The sequence below is a fragment of the Chrysemys picta genome, chromosome 2, assembly GCF_011386835.1.
Source record: "Chrysemys picta bellii isolate R12L10 chromosome 2, ASM1138683v2, whole genome shotgun sequence".
Taxonomy (NCBI): domain Eukaryota; kingdom Metazoa; phylum Chordata; order Testudines; family Emydidae; genus Chrysemys; species Chrysemys picta.
In genome coordinates, this window is record NC_088792.1 from 145,523,539 (window position 1) to 145,541,805 (window position 18,267).

At 39.8% G+C, this 18,267-nt stretch overlaps 1 protein-coding gene across 3 annotated transcripts in view; it reads right to left on the reverse strand.

The window, feature by feature from the left end:
* The window catches only part of CDH10 (cadherin 10), a 155,055-nt gene that overhangs the window by 16,600 nt on the left and 120,188 nt on the right, over nucleotides 1-18,267 (reverse strand). For all 3 annotated transcript variants that reach the window (XM_005291559.5, XM_005291561.5, XM_042859893.2), the window contains exons 7-9: nucleotides 14,034-14,287; nucleotides 7,825-7,961; nucleotides 4,732-4,853 (exon numbers count right to left, since the gene is read on the reverse strand). In XM_005291559.5, the coding sequence (XP_005291616.1) occupies nucleotides 4,732-4,853; nucleotides 7,825-7,961; nucleotides 14,034-14,287 (513 nt within the window). The remainder of the gene's footprint in view (nucleotides 1-4,731; nucleotides 4,854-7,824; nucleotides 7,962-14,033; nucleotides 14,288-18,267) is intronic.

Genomic DNA, 18,267 nt, shown 5'->3' on the forward strand with positions numbered 1-18,267 from the left:
GAAAATCAAAAATAAGCAGGCATTGTAATACAGTTATCTGGTTACTTCAAGGAACAGTGCCAGCTTTAAAAAAAATCCATATTTATAAAAAAACTATGGTATAAATAATACCATCTAATATGATAACTGATCAAATGTACCTTTCATCATATATGCTGCTTCTTTTCCTGATGAAATGCAAAAAATAAAGTAGTAAGTAACCTAGCTCATTGGTCCAGAGTTTGGATTCCAAACACTGCAAAGCAAAGTTTAAACCCAGTATTTATAAAATCAAAACTACCACCTCCCCATAATATTTTGAACCGCTACCTACCTTTGCCCCTTACACGTTTCACTGTATATTTTTAGCAGTATATACAATAGCAATTCTGATTAAATTAATACACTTAAAACATATACAAAGAACTGGCCAAAATCTTTCACAGGAAAATATCAGTTTCAAAACAAAAATATTCATTACAGTTCAAACTGAAATTTGTATTTTATTTAAATGTTTGAAAACTGAAAATAATATGAACGTTTTAATTTCCTCCCCCTACCACATTGAATGTAATTTTTTTTTCATTATCTCCTTTTTTTTCCCCTACTCTAACTTTTCAACACTTCTTCAACTTTGGAAAAGTTAGGTTGACAAAAGCAAAAATGAAACACTAACTCTGCCACTGTAACTCTTCCAAATCTGAGGAAGTTGCAAGAGGAAGAGGGGTTAAATGAAAAACCCTTGGACTTTAATTTGGTTGCACTCAGTGGCAAAAAGGTAGAAGATGGGGGAAACAAAAACTGTTTAATGTCAAACACTGCAAAACAGAAACCACTTTGAAATTTCTAAATGTGTAATGAAATTCATTTGTCCATTTCTCAGCACAGAAAATCATGTAAATTAAGAGTTTATGAGGGAAAAAATTGTTTACCATGACTCTCAAACATTCTATTCAAAATGCTAAAACACATACACCTTTATCGCCCCTAGCTGGGATCTGAGATCCTGGGTAGATCTCATAACTTAGGCTGCATCAGAATACTTGGGTTGCAGACTTCCAAAGAAAGCCTGTTGTAGGCATTGCAGGAAGTATGGTGATTCCCTGCCATTCTTCTATTTAAGTATGCAGTGAACCAGTGTAGTTTGTCATTGAAACTTACTGGTCGTTAGCTATGGCAAATGCCATCGCTTAGCTGTAACCCTGAGATCTTTGCTGCTTCATCCCAGGGTAACTTCCAGTCACATAGCCTCAGTTACTACTCTATGCTGATGGTTACCAGAACTACCTCTCCACTGACTGACATCTCGCCTTCAATGTTCCATTGTCTACTCAAGCTCAACTTGGCAAAAACTGAAGTTTCTTCTAGAACCCTCCCACATATCCTCCCGGCTCCATTACTGTTGTCAGGTATACAATCTGACCTGCTCCACAAGTCTGCAATCTACCTGTCATTTTTGACATCTCTCCTGTGACATGCTAAATCCTGCTTTCTTTGTCTCTCTAGAATTTCCAAAATGTATCTGTTTTCTTCATGCCTACCATTAAAACACTTGTAAAGTAATATCATCCTTTGCCTTAGCAATGGCAACCTCCTCTCTGTGGCCTTCCAAACATTCATCTAACTCCCCACTTCTCTCCTCCAGTCCTTCCAAACCACAGAGTACATGCCTCGGCCTGTGCTGCTTCCCGCAGCTCTCATTGTCCTGGAGCGGTGAACCGCGGCCAGTGTGAGCTGCGATCGACCAAACCTGCAGATGCAGCAGGTAAACAAACCGGCCCGGACCGCCAGGTGCTTTCCCTGAACAAGTGGCGGCCCGACTTTGAGAAGCACTGGTATAGACCATTTCAGTACATAAGCCAGCCACTAGCTGATCAGTATTAGGAAGAAACTTCCCTTGTGGGCAATTTATTCCAAAATAGTTCACTGCAGTGTTCCTTAAATCTTCCTGGTACTGACCACTGTACTGGAGTAAATGGACCACTGATCTAAAATCTGGTGTGCAGATTCCTGTGTATCTGTGTGGCATGAGTTGCATGACTATCTGGAAACAAAATAGAGTAAGGCTTGGAGAGCTGTAAAAAACACAATACTGAAAGAAGAAAGTCTAATCTCATTACAACTTAAAACACATGGGAGATATAAATAGAAAGGAAGGTCACAGAAGGAACTAAAGTAAGAAATAATTGGAAGAGATGAGAGATTAATAAGAAAGATGTTTGAGTGAATGAATCACTGAGAAATAATGACAGAAAAAAAGCAAAGATATCATGCTACTAAGGAATCAAAGGCAATAAGAGTGTCCTATAAATACATTCAGAAAAGAATAATGGCAGAAAATAAAATTGCTACAACTTAAAAAAGAGACGAGGACTGTGAATTTTTAAATAAATCTATTTGAACTTAGCTTATACTAAAAAGGCTAATGATAACAAGGACATCGGAGAATTCTAATCAGGGAAACTGTTGGATATGATAGTTGCAGATGCCAAGAGCAAAGGATAAACAAATAGATGGTAAAACTATATTTGATAAAACAAAAAAGATATACATGTCTGGATCTGGATGAAATGCACTACAGAGTTTAACAAACACTGGGTCTTTTCTACTAATTCTTTATAATCTGCAATAAATTAAGACAGTCAGAAGAGAGAACCAACAACTAAAAAAACCCCCAAAACATACTTTATGAAGTTTAGTGACGAAAAATCCATGAATTAGACAATTAGATGGATATGTTTTTCAGGTATAATATTTGCACATAGGATAAGGGAGTCTGTATAGATCTGGTAAAGGAGAGTCTAATAACTGACAAGCAGTTTTGGTTTATTGAGCCCTGATCCTGAAAACCAAATTTAAAAGTCTCCATCATAGTTAGTGATTCAACAGCTACTCAAGACTCTGTGCAAGTAAGGCCACGAGGGCTCCTAAACCCTGCTCTGAGGACCATGCTGGAAGAAGCAGCCTGTCCTCTCTCAATGGAAAGAAAAAATGGCAAGACAGCAATCAATATCTGGAATAGATTTGACTGTATTTGCCCTAACCCAAATGATTTCTCTGCTGAACGCAGCCCTCCTTCACAGAGGAAAGAAGTGGTAGGGATCCTTTCCAGCCTGTGGGCAGGTGAAAGGCTGTTTACGCTGCCCCACCTCCAGAATGTCACAGGAGAACTGTAATTCCATGCTTCCCTTGGCATGCACACCATCTAACTGGCTGTAGGTTTGTTTGTCTCTCTGATTATATGGTGGGGTGTACAGGGTAGTTGGAGACTGGAGGATAAAGGGGAAGTTGGAGGAGTGGAGCAAGGATGATTCGGAAGAGGAGGAAAACAATCAAGACTCCTACTCAGCATCATCTCATACTTATACATTATGTTTCTATGGTGTTTGTCTATGCCTTTGTCTGTCTTTTGAATTTATAGTGTAAGCTCTTTGGGGTTTTTCAGTAGGTTTGGAAAATGTTGAGCATATGTTAAATGCTATCACAATAGCTCACATATTAATATATTGAATTCTCTTATTCAATATATTAGATTTCAAGAAGCCAGTCAACATAATGTCACAGATTAAACATATAAAGAAATTAAATACCCAACTACATAAAATACCATATTCTAGCATGGGGTTGAACATTTTTTGATAAACAGTGGTCAGTGGGGAAGACTATTATCAGTGAGGTCTAAATTTGACTATATGTCATTTTTAATTATGGTCACAAAAAAGGAGGAACTAATATACAAGAGGACAGAATTAAATTAGCAATGACCCAGAGAGATTAAGTTGTGTGTATCATAACCATAGTCAGTAGCAGTGAATGTACAGTTATAAAACCAATCAGAAAAATAAATAAAATGGGATACCATCTGGAAATAAAGGCATCCAAGAAATTAACTATTTTCAGATAAGTCTGCATTCCTCCTCCGTACTCTCTTCAACAGTACTGTGATGTGTACATGCCACTGGTACCACTGATGCCACTTTTGAGGGCATTTATTCTTGGATTAATGTGTGTGGAACACACAATACAGTAATAGGGAAACTGATGGGTTTCCAACAGCCCTAATGGATAGCTGCGTAGTAGGAACTAGACATTCAGCAGCAGAGTCGTTTCACTTTAATCAAATATATTTTTCTGTATTATTTTGTTTGGTTTCTATAAAAACAGTTCAGATATTAACATCTTTTATATTTTTGTTTGATTCACCCACAGAAAATGTTTGGGAGATAAACTGTCATTTACATAAAAATTGCTGTTTCTAAACCTGATAAATATTAATTCAAAGTACAATTGAGCTCCATAGTATGGACCTCTTTTTGAAAAAAAAAAAAAATCTAATTTGATTACCAATTATTTCTAGCATGTTGCTTTCTTCTGGGAAGATAACACTGAAACCAATTAAGAACACATCTTTCAGACCTATATACTTAGGCATCTAAAGCAACAAAACAAAAACTGATCCACGGATGCAAAAGCTTAAGAGTAAAATTAACAGAGCTCCTGTAGAAAGCCATTTCTGTAAAAGTAAAGAAAAGTAATTTGTTAATTTACATGCTGGCGCAATTGTAAAGTATTATTGTGGAGGTCTAAAGACTGATTTACTGACAGCCATTCTTTTCCTTCATTTTGTTTCATAAACTGTACTAGAAGCACTCTTTCTCAAGCAGCATGCTCTCTCGAGCATTTTTAAAATATGGCCTAAAACTGAGTGCCATAGTAAAACCAAATAGCTTAAAGTATTTACAGAAAGCATACCTGTCCAGCTCTTGCATTTTCACATACAAAAGTATCATAGAATACGGCAAACTGCGGGGCATTGTCATTAACATCCAAAATTCGAACATAAACAGAAACACGAGTGGTATCTTTGGGATTGTCTGCCAAAAGAAAAGAAATGAAAACAGAAAGAAGTGATTTCTTGCTCTCATTTAAAAAAAACAAGTTTGTTTTCTTTAAAATTCTTCCAGGGCTCAGCATTCAAGTCAGATCCTCAGCTGGTGTAATTTGGCATAGCTCCCTGGTCTCATACTAGGTAAGGATCAGGCTACGTCAGTGTTCAGAACAGATTTTGCTTAGTGCCAAAAACAAATTCATTTACTGGTATCTAGTGCGCAATTAAGCTGTTTACATGAAGATAAACACTACTTCTATTAATGAAATAAGCAAATGTAATATATAAAAAGTATCTCTATTAGTATAATCAAATGACAATTGTTTTTGTTGGGCTCAAGAGTATTGTTCTGCTGGAAGTTTGTTTTTTAAAACAAAATGCAATGGATGTTATCGAATTTGTTTAACACTGAGGAGCTGTCACTGGTTGGCGACAAACATATTCTAAAAGGATATTCTCAGGATCCGATTTTCCTTTCACTTCCCCTTTTATAAATCAGTAGAACAAAGGTGGCACGCGAGCCGATATTTGATGGCACGCAGCGGCAGGCTGAGTGGCTCAGCCCACCACCACTCTGGGGTTCCGGCTGCTGCCCCGTTGCCAGCCGGGGTCCCGGCCACTGGCCCCACTCAGTGCCCGCTGCTGGCCTGGGGACCCCCAAGGAACCCCAGGCTGGCAGCGAGCTGAGCAGGCCAGCGGCTGAGACCCCGGCTGGCGGGAGCCAGCGCCCGCTGCCGGCCTGGGGTTCCATTCACTCAGCTGGCAGCGGGCTGGGTGGGGGGCTGAGCGGCTCAGTCCACTGCCGGTCTAGGGTTCCAGCAGCACTCAGCCTGCTGCTGGTCTGGGGTTCTGACTGCTGCCCCTTGCCAGTCGGGGTCCCAGCCGCTGGCCCCACTCAGCCTCCTTCCAGTTTGGTTGAGCAGACCCCCCAGGCTGGTAGCGGGCTGAGGCCGGCCGGTGGCTGGGATCCCGGCTGGCAGGAGCTGGTGGACAGAAACCCAGACCAGCCCGCTGATGGTCTGGGGTCCCGGCCACCGGCACTGCTCAGCCCACCGCCGGTCTGAGTTAATGGAACCCCAGGCTGGCAGCGGGCTGAGTGGTGCCCGCAGCCGGGATCTCAGACCGGCAGCGGACTGAGCTGCTCAGCCCACTGCCAGTCTAAGGTCCCGGCCACCGGCCCCCGTTCAGCCCAGACTAGACCGGCAGTGTGAGCAGGGCCTGGGAGTCTTGTCTGGGGTTCCAGCCACCAGCCCCGCTCAACTTGCTGCCGGTCTGGGGTTCCATTCACTCAGCTGGCAGCGGGCTGAGCGGGGCCGGTGGCGGGCTGAGCGGGGCCGGTGGCCGGGACCCCAGACCGGAAGCGGGTTGAGACGCTCACCCTCCCCCCCCCCAACCCCACTCAGCCCACCACCGGCCCACTTAGCCCACTGCTGGCTGAGTGAATGGAACCCCAGACCGGCAGCGAGCTGAGTGGGGCTGGTGGCTGGAACCCCAGACAAGGATCCCAGGCAAGGATCACACTAAATTGATAAGATCTGCATTTTAATTTTATTTTAAATGAAGCTTCTTAAATATTTTAAAAACCTTATTTATTTTAAATACAACAATATTTATATAATATAGATATAGAGAGAGATCTTCTACAAACGTTAAAATGTATTACTGGCACAGGAAACCTTAAATTACAGTGAACTTGGCACTGTAGACACTTAATTAAAGAAAAAAATATTACACCAGTGTAAAACTGGTGTGAGTCAGAATAGAATCACGGGCTACATGTTTAAATTACTGTAAGAAAAAAATATAAATTTATAATAGCTGTTTTTTAAATCAACCAAATAAAGAGCTTATATTCCCACTGACTTCTGTGGGAGTAGGATTGGATGCAAATTTGCAGCACTAAACTGAATAGGGTTTTATTTGTTTTTAATTTTTGAGGTACTTACTCTTTAGTGCAAGGCAATCATGCATACATCACCCATTTCTGAGAACTCCTCTACCGAACTATATTAATAATTTATATGTTTTTGCATTGTTCTGGAAACAATGAAGATGGATCCTGAATCATTGTATTGACTGGGTATATGACATGCTGTGGTATCTTGGGAGCAATCTGTGAAGAATTCAGGTTATGGTTCCACTGTATTTCAGTATCAGTGTTTGTAGCTATGTCTACTTGACATAGTAAATTTCTTTAAAATGGCAAACAGAACAAAAATCTGAACATCATGAAAAACAATGTCCTAAATATTCCAATATTGCCTTTTCTCTTCAAAGAAGCTCAGAAATACATTATAAAGGGATGGTGACTGTAGAATCTGGCAGGTATGAATTTCAAGCAATTATTATGCAGATTGATTGCCCTTAAAAGACCTGACCTTTTCCAAAAATATTAGTATACCTTTTTAGAGAGACCTAATTACAACAACTAAGTTGAGAAGTTAAATTCTCTCAAAATATCCTCACAAAGAAATGAGTTTAATAGTTCAGTTTAAGCACAGAAGGGCCTTCAATCTCCACAGTATGAAAATACTATGGAATAACACATTTATCACAGTGGCCAGCAGTCTGAAGAATGGTGGCACCAGCCATGTTTATCATCAGAAAGTATTGCTTTTACCAGTGATATAGTGCTTACCCTAAAACAGAGAATTTAATAATGAATGCTCCCCATGAGTTGACTTGAAGAACCTCAGATTTTTTTTGTCACCTAAAATCTTTTGGGTCAGTGGGACTGGAATTAGGTGCAATGATGTAGTAATCTTAATGCTACCTCGGGTTTATTCTGTTTACTTGTAATCAAAATGGATTCTTGTAAATGTCTGAGATGAATGAAAAGATGTATAGAGCACCAGCAGTTGGACTTAACGCTATTTATTTTTAAGAAATTTATTCTGAGTGCCAGAAGTATTTAAATCATTTTTTAAACGAAGGAAAACTAAAAAGATTTGGCTTACTGATCTCGGCTGCTATAACACTAAGATTGTGCCACTGTGATATCTCGCGGTCAAGTGGTTTGGAAGTGTAGATGGATCCATTTCCAGAGTGTATATTAAATATTCTGTCAAGATCAGTATGACGATCCAAAGAAAATCTAAACATGATAAAGGAAGAAAAAAATTGTTATGTAAGTGATTGAAAATGAAAAGAAGCAACTTTACCTTACAATATATCTGTATAACATTCAAATTCTTTACACATTCTATCAGAAATGATAGATGAGATAATTTAGATGAAATAAATGCTTAGTTACTGCAAGTTTAAGCTTTTTAAAATGCTGTGCAGGTCATCTGTTAGTTACGTTGATGACTGTCCCTGAAACTAAAAACAAAAATACTTAAAATAATTCTTAAAATATTAACCTAATACACAGAAAAATACAAATCCTAAGAATGATCTCAATATAGATTTATCAATTATATTTACTCTTGCAATTTATTCTGTAACTTTCATAGGCTTCTGTGAATATTTTCTTTTTAACTAAATGATATTGTATTAAAATATGAATAATTATAGGGAGTGGGGGGAAAACATTGTTTAAATCAGTAATTAAACACTTTTTTCCTGAGAGGAAAATTCTCTTTCAGTTTGAAAAAACATGTCAGACTGATGACTCATTTCTGAGCTTTTTGAAATAACTGTTTCAAGCTTTCACCTCCTAGTTTAATGTAGATTTATTTAAAAGAAATCAAGTTCTAAAAAAATCAAAATAAAAAATGTTAAAAGTATGTTAACTGGCAGGATTTTCAGTTTTAATGAAGCTACTGATATTAAGAAACCTTGTACAGTACTGCAAAGCCTTTGTCTTGCAAATACTCATATGGGCAAACCTTCCATTGACTTGTAGAGAAAGTCATTTTGTCACATGGTGGCAAACTGAAATCAATAATCAGATTGCTCTCTGATTCTTTGCATTTAGGACCCAAACCTGCATTTCTCCTGCACCCAAAATTGCCCCTAAAGTCAGTGATGGGTTGGAGGTAAATGAAGGATCAGGGCCTTTTGATGGGTGTATCATGGGATTTCCAAAAGCACTGAAGGTTTGTCTAACTCTTCATTTATTGGGAGCATAGTTAGGCCAACACTGAGTTCTTTTTAAAACCCTGTTCAGTACCTCTAATAGTATGCAGGTATGATCTTGTTTGGAGAATCATCCAAGAGTTTGGGTGCTTTTGTGAAGGTACATGATCTAGAACCTTCACAAAACCCTGTCTTTGTATTCCCAGTGTTTACTGATTTCACCAGGCTGGAAATAGTGTACCATGGGAATAGCCTTTCTCACGATATTTTGATGCTTCCAGTCCCAATTAAACTAGGAAGTGTAGAGGTATGCAAAAATGACAGAAATAAAATAAACCGATATGAACATTTTGAAACCACACAAAATATTTGCTTCAAAGATGGGGTAAAAGGTTTGTGTTAGTTCTGAACCAGGTGGCCAAATTACAAGTTATAATTAAGGAAAATTCCCTAGTGCCTGGCAAGTTTTGGTGAAATTATATTTCATCAATATGTCTATATTTCCTAGCAGTGATTCTGTAGCCATCAACGTATTTTTTTAATGTGGAGAAAAGTCAAGTTCGATAGTACAGGTGATGCAGCTGTTTGAGTTACTTCTCACATCACAGTTCCATAACCCAGATAAATAAGATTCAATCCTATTATCTTTATAAGCCCAAAATATTTGGTTATGTATGTGTTATGTAACCATACACCTTCTACATCATCCCAGTGTTCTTAAAAGCCTGCAGATGCTACTGTTGATCTTCTAAATCCCAGACAATAGCCCTATTGCTACTCAAGTCTGTTAAAAAAAGAATAGTGCCACAGGAAGCAGCAGGCCACACAGTTTATCTGTAGTTGTAGCCTATTTTCACTTTAAAAATCGTATTTCTATGAAAGGGAAGAGCTGAGCTACAGACTTCAGATACAACACTGAGTTTTGAATCCTACCTAAAATTCGGGGTGTTTGGATCTTGGCTTTGGTTTGGACTATTTGGGTATGCCTATACAGCCTGCAGCAGCTAGCCTCCCAGCTCAGATCGACAAACGCAGGCTCACAGGGCATGCGCTGCTATGCTAAAAATTGCTGTGTAGATATTGGGGCTCATGTTGGAGCTCAGGCTCAGAAACCTAGGGAGAGAGTTGGGCTTTAGAGCCTGAGCTCCAGCCCAAGCTGCAATTTCTAAGTGCTATCTAGACAGCTAGTTTTAGCATAGTAGCACAAGCCCACAAGCCCCTCAAACTGGGCAAGGAGGTTTGCTGCCCCAGGATGTGTAGGCATACCCTTTTAGAGGTAAAGATTGCATGTAGAATGCAGATCTGGACCTGGATTCAGATTACACCAAGCTTTGGAAGAGGGCGGCTCATCTCCATTAGTTAAAACAACAAGAAAAAAGAAACATAGGCAACTTCTTAAGCTGCCCAATTTTTTCTTTTTTAAATAGCAAATCTCATTAAAGCTTTATCCAGGCTAACCTTATTACAAAAGGACACAACCCGTCTAAATAAAGAAGGCAAAATATTAGCTATCCATTGTCTCCTGTAATATCTGCTATTCTATAGCTGTCTGGTGATGGTTTGGTAGTAACTAAAATGTTATAATCTTCATTTTGAAGAGCTGTATTCTTTGAATAGAAGTGTGAGGCTATTATTGAAATTAATAGAGTCAACATATGCACACTGGAGGGCTGAATTTGACCCCTACTATGGAATTTGTTAGTTTTTTCCAGCAGAAAACAGAAATAACAAAAAAGGTAAAGAATCATACACATTTATATGTTCTACTACCATATATGTGGAAAGTCCTGCCTTGATCTGTTCCTTGAACAACTTAAATCAAGACTCGTTGATTCTTTTCACTTTTTTTCTTTAAAGCTCTGCCATTACGCCCATTAGTTCACGTGTCTTGCCTGTACTGAATTACCTTTTGTCATTCAGTGGAAGAAACACTAACATGACAGAGAGTGATGATGTGACAGCATCTTCAGTCTATTATGCTATATCAATAATAGAGCATGACGGGGGCAAATAGCTTATTCTGTTGAAGTGGTTCCATTCATCAAGCTGCGTCAGAGACAACACAAGTGAAACCACCATCATTGTTCCTTTTAAGATCACGGATTCTAAAACCTGACTACTTAGATTTTCAGTTGTCACATGAAGTTAGAATCGATAAAGGAGAAATATTTAAATCCATTGTCAATACTGTGTGCTTCAGAGGTTCAAAATTTTCATCTGCTATCTTACTCTTCCACCCAGAGTAGTCATCATAAGTGAGGCTGCAATTCAGTTTTCTTTACAAGCCCAGTTTTACCATCCTTCAAAATCTACAAACAAAGAAATATTGGCCTCATAGATGGTAAATGATGCTTTGTGTCTACCATATTTGAAGTAAATCAGACAAGACATACACATATTTTGACACATTTGTCAAATGCAACCAAAGTCCTAATAGTCTTCTAAAACTTAGTGCTCAGAGATTGGTTTGGGTTTCCTGCATGGACTCGAGGTAGGCTTCCTGATTTTTTTTTTCCATCCAGTATGTGGAAGCATGTTATATTTTCTTGTTGGAGTGTTCCATTCTGGAATATGTAAGGCGCAGGAGATACTTCCTCCGTTTTTTGAGGTCTGCTTAGCTGTTCAGCATATTTGGAATAATATGTAGTGGTCAGAGAAACACTACATCCCCCACAATCTCTCTACCACAGAGAGGATTGGTATGCAGTCCCTGAAATCCAACCACATAGTGCAGACAAAGGAGGCACAATCCTAGTCTTTGAAACTGATGGCTTCATCAACGAGGCCAACAGAAAGCTCTTGACATCACCTACTAAAAAGAACTCAAAGACCACCCAACACCAGTGCACAAAGGAATTTAAAGATACCATCAAATCCTTCCCCAACAGTCCAAGAAAAAGCTCTACAGCCTCATCGCCCAGGGACCTTCTACATGCATCCCAAGATACACAAACAAGGGAACCCAGACAGACCCATCATAATCTGGCCACAGTACTCTCACTGAAGGAATATCAGGACTCTCAGAAGTCCTCCTCAAATCACTCACAGCACAAAGGGCCAACTTGTGCCAAGACATGACTGACTTTCTCCAGAAACTCTGCAATATTAACAACCCCTCTCCCCCCCCAAATGCCATCCTTGCCCCCAGGGATGTCACCTCACTATAGACCAACATTCCTCACCATGAGGGCATTGCTGCCTGCCTAAAATTCCTACAAGACAATGTACAAAACTTGGACATCACCCACACCAACTTCCTGTTTAACAACAAACACTTTGTTCAAACCATGGAAACAGTCATAGGTACTAGGATGGCTCTCCAATACAGCAACCTCTTCATGGGCCACTTTGAGGAAGAATTTGTCGAAAAATGCATCACAAAACCAGCAATATACAAGTGCGTCTCCAATATATTGTTGGTTTGGTTGTACATGACACATCAATGATATTTTCATCTTCTGGACAGACAACCTATACTTCCTCATGAATTTCAACAACCACCCAATCCATCAAACTCTCTCTAGAATACACCCACATCAACATCAACTTCCTGGACATCATGATCAGCTTCAATATTGACACCCTACAAACAACTATATACAAGAAACCCACAGGTCACTACATTTACGTACACACCAAGAAATCTTATTTACAGCCAGGTACTCGGATACCACAGAATTAGCTCTGCAGAGAAAGTCTGGGATACACATTTACCTAAGAGGTAAATGATATAATGGAAAGGGACACCCAAATACCCAGGAGAACCTGTGTCAATACAAACAAAAATTCCACTGACTGCACACCCCTAGTTGTCATGTGCTGCCCCATGTTAGAACCCATATGGGGTATCACTAAACAATCACATCCCATACTTGATGGGGACCACATCCTAAAGTAAATTTTCCCCAAACCCCCTCAGATAGTCTTCAATCATCACCTGCGGTGAAAACTTTTCACACAAGATCACTCCATGTATGACCTCTCAGTTCTCATCCTCAAAGGAAATCTGCATAATACTTTTAAAAGACTATCCAGGGAATGTAAATTCCTAACTTTGTTAGACATTAAAAAATACAGACTGAACAGAGACACTGGTTTTATGGTTCATTACAACAGTTTGTAACACACCCCACAAGCTGCTAACCCTTACCTGTCCACTTTATTTTAAGTGGTCTCCTACAACCTGTGTGAACCCCATAGGTGTATCAATCTGTCCTGACTTGTAATTAGTTCAGACAGCCTTGTTACCTTCTCAAGACCTGAGGACAAATGCTTGAAAGCTTGTCTCTTCCACCAACAAAAGTTGCTCCAATAAAAGATATTTAAAAGATATTACTTCATCTAATTTATCTCTCTTCTAAAGTTTACACTTGTTGGGAGGGGAGGCAGAACCAAGTCAAAAGGAGAGTGGTAAAACTTAGTGGAATCAGCTCAATGAAGGAAGGCAGACCTGCTCCTATGGACCTTAGGAGGATTATAGAAGAAAGGGGAGTAGCCTAGAGTGGGATTTCATCCTATCATTGGATCCCCTGAGCTTGACATGAGAAAATATTAGGAGGTTCAACAGCCCCCACCCTCCCATGGACCATAGGCTTATCAGGGGTCTCTAAACCCCACAGGCTTAGGCACAGGAGGGCCTGGAAAGCTTACCTAGGCTCATCTAGGGCTTGAAAGTGGTGGTGGAGAATTGGGGTGGTGCCAACAAGCCTCCTGGAGATGTATTGGTGGGCAATAATGAGGACCCTAAGGCTCACAGTAGGAGGCAAGGGTAGATCAACTTGCAGAGGCCCACCGCAAGGGAAGTTCTACAGTTTTGAGGCTCAGAAGGGCTGATGAACTGCCTAAAGAGTTACCAGGGAGCTTATGCATGCACCCAGGTAAAGATCACCTCCTGTGTATCTCCTACAGTCTGCAGATGAGGGGCTCTCCCTTGTGAACATTAGTAGTTGTACAGAAGAAGGGTTCTTCTCCTTCAGACCTCAGAAATTCCTCCCTGCTCTCCTCTCCCCAGTCCCAGGGTGGAAAAGCTACCTCAACATTCATCAACTGCAATTTGAAAGGGAAACCATTTTCTCCACACATTTTCTTGTTTGTTTTTGTATTTTTTTTTTTAATCACGAGGTATATAGAGAGACCATGACATTACCTGATAGGGCTTGAAGCAGAATCAGGATCCCGTGCCATCACAGTTCCTATGATTGTCCCCACCTCGATATCTTCATGCACCTCAAAAAGGTAAGAGGATCTGCTGAAGACAGGAGGTTCATCCACATCTTCCACAGAGATTTTTACAATTGTAGTATCTTTAAAAGGCCCCAGATAATAAAATCGTGGATCCACATGGGTATTCTCAGCCTCTACTTTCAGTGTATAAAGCCTTCTGGTCTCATAGTCCAGTGGCTATGGGGAAGGAAAAGGGGAAATAAACTTTATTAAATTACACTGTATGCATTGGATACATAGGGGAAGTAAAGACATAATGGGCCAAATCATCAGCTGATGTAAAATGGTATAACTCCACTGTGATTAATAGGTGCTAATGGCACTCAGAACCTCACAGGAAAATCCAGAGAGTCGTTTTCCACAGCTCTACAGAATAGGGACCCAGTTCCTTAAGTAACCAAAATGTCCATTGACTTCAGTGGGAATCATCACTTATTATTACCGGTACTTGTATTACAGTAGCACCTGCAGCTAGGTAGAACTGCTTAGTGTAAATCTGAAAAAATTCCAAAAGTGAAACGTATTAATTGCTATTCTCAAAACAGATTTTTCTGTACAAACTTTCACCTACAAACTTATCAACTGTTCGATGAATTTTGCTGATGTTTCACAAATACAGGATCAAATCTGACAAGCATTCCACACCTAGACCTTCTATTGAAGCGAATGGGACTTGTGCTAGTGGAACAATTGCAGCATCAGGGCCATAATGCCAAATTTCTTCAGGAAACATTTGCAGGAAGGTGAACATAGATGAACATGATATGTTGGAAAAGAGTAAGTGGCTTTTGTAAAGGGGAATCGTGTCACACCAATCTATTAGAATTCTTTGAGAAGGTTCTACAAACAAACGGGGTCCCTCACCAAAGGCTTTTAAGCAAAGTAAGCAGTCTTGGCATAAGAGGGAGAGTTATCTCCTGGATTAGTAACTGGTTAAAAGAAAGGAAACAAAGGGTAAGAATAAATAGTCAGTCTTCTCAGTGGAGAGAGGTAAATAGCACAGTCCAGGATCTGCACTGGGACCAGAGCAGTTCCATATATTGATAAATGGTCTGGAAAAAGCTGTATGCAGTGAGGTGGCAAAGTTTGCAGACAATATAAAATTACTAACGATAGTTAAGTCTGAAGCTGACTGTGAAGAGTTGCACAGGGTTATCACAAAACTGAGTGACTGCTCAAGAAAATGGCAGATGAAATTCAATATTGATAAATGCAAAGTAATGCACACTGGACGCATAATCCCAGCTATACATACAAAATGATGGGGTCTAAATTAGCTGTTACCACTTAAGAAAGAGATCTTGGAGTCATTGTGGATAGTTCATCTGTTCATGTGCAGCAGCAGACAAAAAAGCTAACAGAACGGTCTAAGTCATGAATGGCATGGAGCAAATGAATAAAGGAGTGATATTTATCCCTTCGCATAACACCAGAACCAGACATCACCCAATGAAATTAACAGCAGGCATTTTAAAACAAACATAGGGAAGTAATTCTTCACACAGCACACAGTCAACCTGTGGAACTCATTGCCAGGGGAAGCAGTGAAGGCCAAAAGGATAATTTGGTTCAAAAAAGAAGTAGGTAAGTTCACAGAGGATAGGTCCATCACTGGCTATTAGTAAAGATGGTCAGGGATACAATCCTATGCTCTGAGTGTCCCTGAACCTCTGACTGCTAGAAGCTGGGACTTGGACAAGAGGGGATGGATCACTTCATAATTGCCCTGTTGTGTTCATGCCCTCTGAAGCATCTGGCATCATCCACTATCAGAATACTGGACTAGATGGACCATTGGTCTGACCAAGTGTGGCCATTCTTATGTGGAAAAGGCATGTACATACACTTGTCTGAGTTTTATTGCTTAAGGAGAAATAAATTTAAACAGACCTAAGCCGCCAACTGTAATTTTGCAAAAAAAAAATTTTTGAACCAAAGATTTAAAACCTTACTGGGAAAAAATCAGTACTTAATCCTGCTCATTTTCATTGAATTTCATGAATCCAAGATCAGAGAATTTTTTGCAAAATAGATTTGACATTTTGTCAGCAGCTACTTTTAAAATGAAAAGAGAAGGGTTCAGGGTTATAATTAGAATCCATTTTGTGTAGACATTCCCCAATTTCGCTGCAACTGTCACAGATGAAAAGTGGTAGCTAATTAATGATATAGAGAGAATGAGCAGGCTGAGAATTTACCTGTCTGACTGCAGAGCAGACTTCATTAGCTCACACAAAACAACGGGGATATATCAAACCCGTGGTTTTCACTTATCAAAATGGATTCTAGAGGCTCATTTAAAAATTCCCCTCCCCACTAAAACTTATAAAATTAGTGCTCATGAAAGATGCCAAGCTGACAGCTTTGGGGATTTAAATATTCTCTGTATCAGCAGAAGAGGTATAGTACAGGCAATGGAAACTTTCTTCCTCATTCTCTGCTCCACCTTGTTATGAAGAGAAATCAGAGTAGAAGGAAGAGTAATTATGTCTCCAAGCCCATTCTCGATGCCTTTTTACTGAGACTGCCACTGAAGATACCAGTTGAAATGCAGCAATTTGTCCACAAGGAATTGAAACTCAGAAATGGCTATCTGATAATAATAATTTGCAGCATGTAATGATGCAAGCTGGGTATGAACCCATCAGTTGGAAGTGAAAGGCCTTGCAGCTCATTACCAAATCCCCTGAGCAATGCAGTCCACCACATGTATGATTTTAAACCCCAAGTCAACAAAATACCTAAACAAGTGCTTACCTTTCAGCACCTTAGGCCAGGTCTACACTACAGATCTATATTGGTGTAATGACATCACTCAAATGTGAAAAATCCACACCCTTGAGCGATGCAGTTTTACTCACCTAACCCCCTACCCTCCTTGTAGACAGCGCTACATCGATGGGAGAGCTTCTCCCATCAACATAGCTGCCGCCTCTCCAGGAGATGGATTAACTACACTGACAAGAGAAGCTCTCCCGTCGGCGTAGTAGCATCTTCACGAAAGCACTACAGCAGCATAGCTGCAGTGGTGCACCACTGTAGCACTGTACACAAAGACAAGTCCTAAGATATCCCATCCCTATTCAGGAAGGCACTCAAGCATGTACTTAAATTTCATTATAATTAATGCTGAATGGGGCCCTTAATCTACATTTTGGGTGGAGTAGCAGAAGATCAATTGTGTGTTAGTTGTTCACTACTGGAAGATGCACTGGAAATCCTCAATTAGAACTGGTTGAATAATATAAAAATTGACTTGTGAATATTTTCACAAATACACACACAGTGAGTTTGGTTCCCTGTTATTTGTGGGGCAATATTATTCATTTTCATTCATGAAGAAGAGCACGAATCCTTAAAAGTCCAAAAGCTGTAACACACATAATTATTAGTCCAGAAATGTGTTCTTTGTTATGAGCTATTTGTGATGGATTTGGAACTGCTCTGTAATAATTTATGAATTCTATGCGTAGGCCTGGTTATTGGGGTGTTTTATTTAAGACTATATTGGTTTAACTCAACAGGAATCTGCCTGGAAAAAAAAAGGCAGGAAGAAAAAGAATGGCTCAAAATAAGCCACCTCTTAGCAAACATGTAAGAGTTAAACAATATTGGGATCATTAACTTGAATGATTGTGCCTCCTTTCCGACCAACCCACAAAAATGGTTTTGATCAGAACAGGTAAAGGCCTATGAACACAAAAGGATGAAAGAACTCTGACAGGATTAAAAGGGCCTTCTCTCAAAAGAGAGGTGGTAGTTGCTCAGGGAAAGCAGTCTGAGGCATACAACCCCATTGTAGGGTCTGAAGAAGTTAGTTCTGCCTACGTTACTATCAGGGGATGATACCAGTCTAGGTAAGACAGTCATATGTGTGGATTGTTCGTTGTTTTAAAATTCTCCTTTTCTCTGTAACGTTTTGTCCCTCCTGATACAATAAATAGTACTTTGGTGTTAAGAAGGCCGTCTGGTCACTATCTGATCAAAGACTCCTAAAGGGAAAAACTGCAGGTGCCTGAGCTCAGTCAGGCATGCAGCGTAATAACAGTTTATACACAGCATGCTGTAGCCCAGGGCCTGGTCTAGGAATCAGAGAAATTGTGAAATTCCACCCTGCGATATGTAGAGGAAAGATGCCTGAGATCTTAGGGGACATA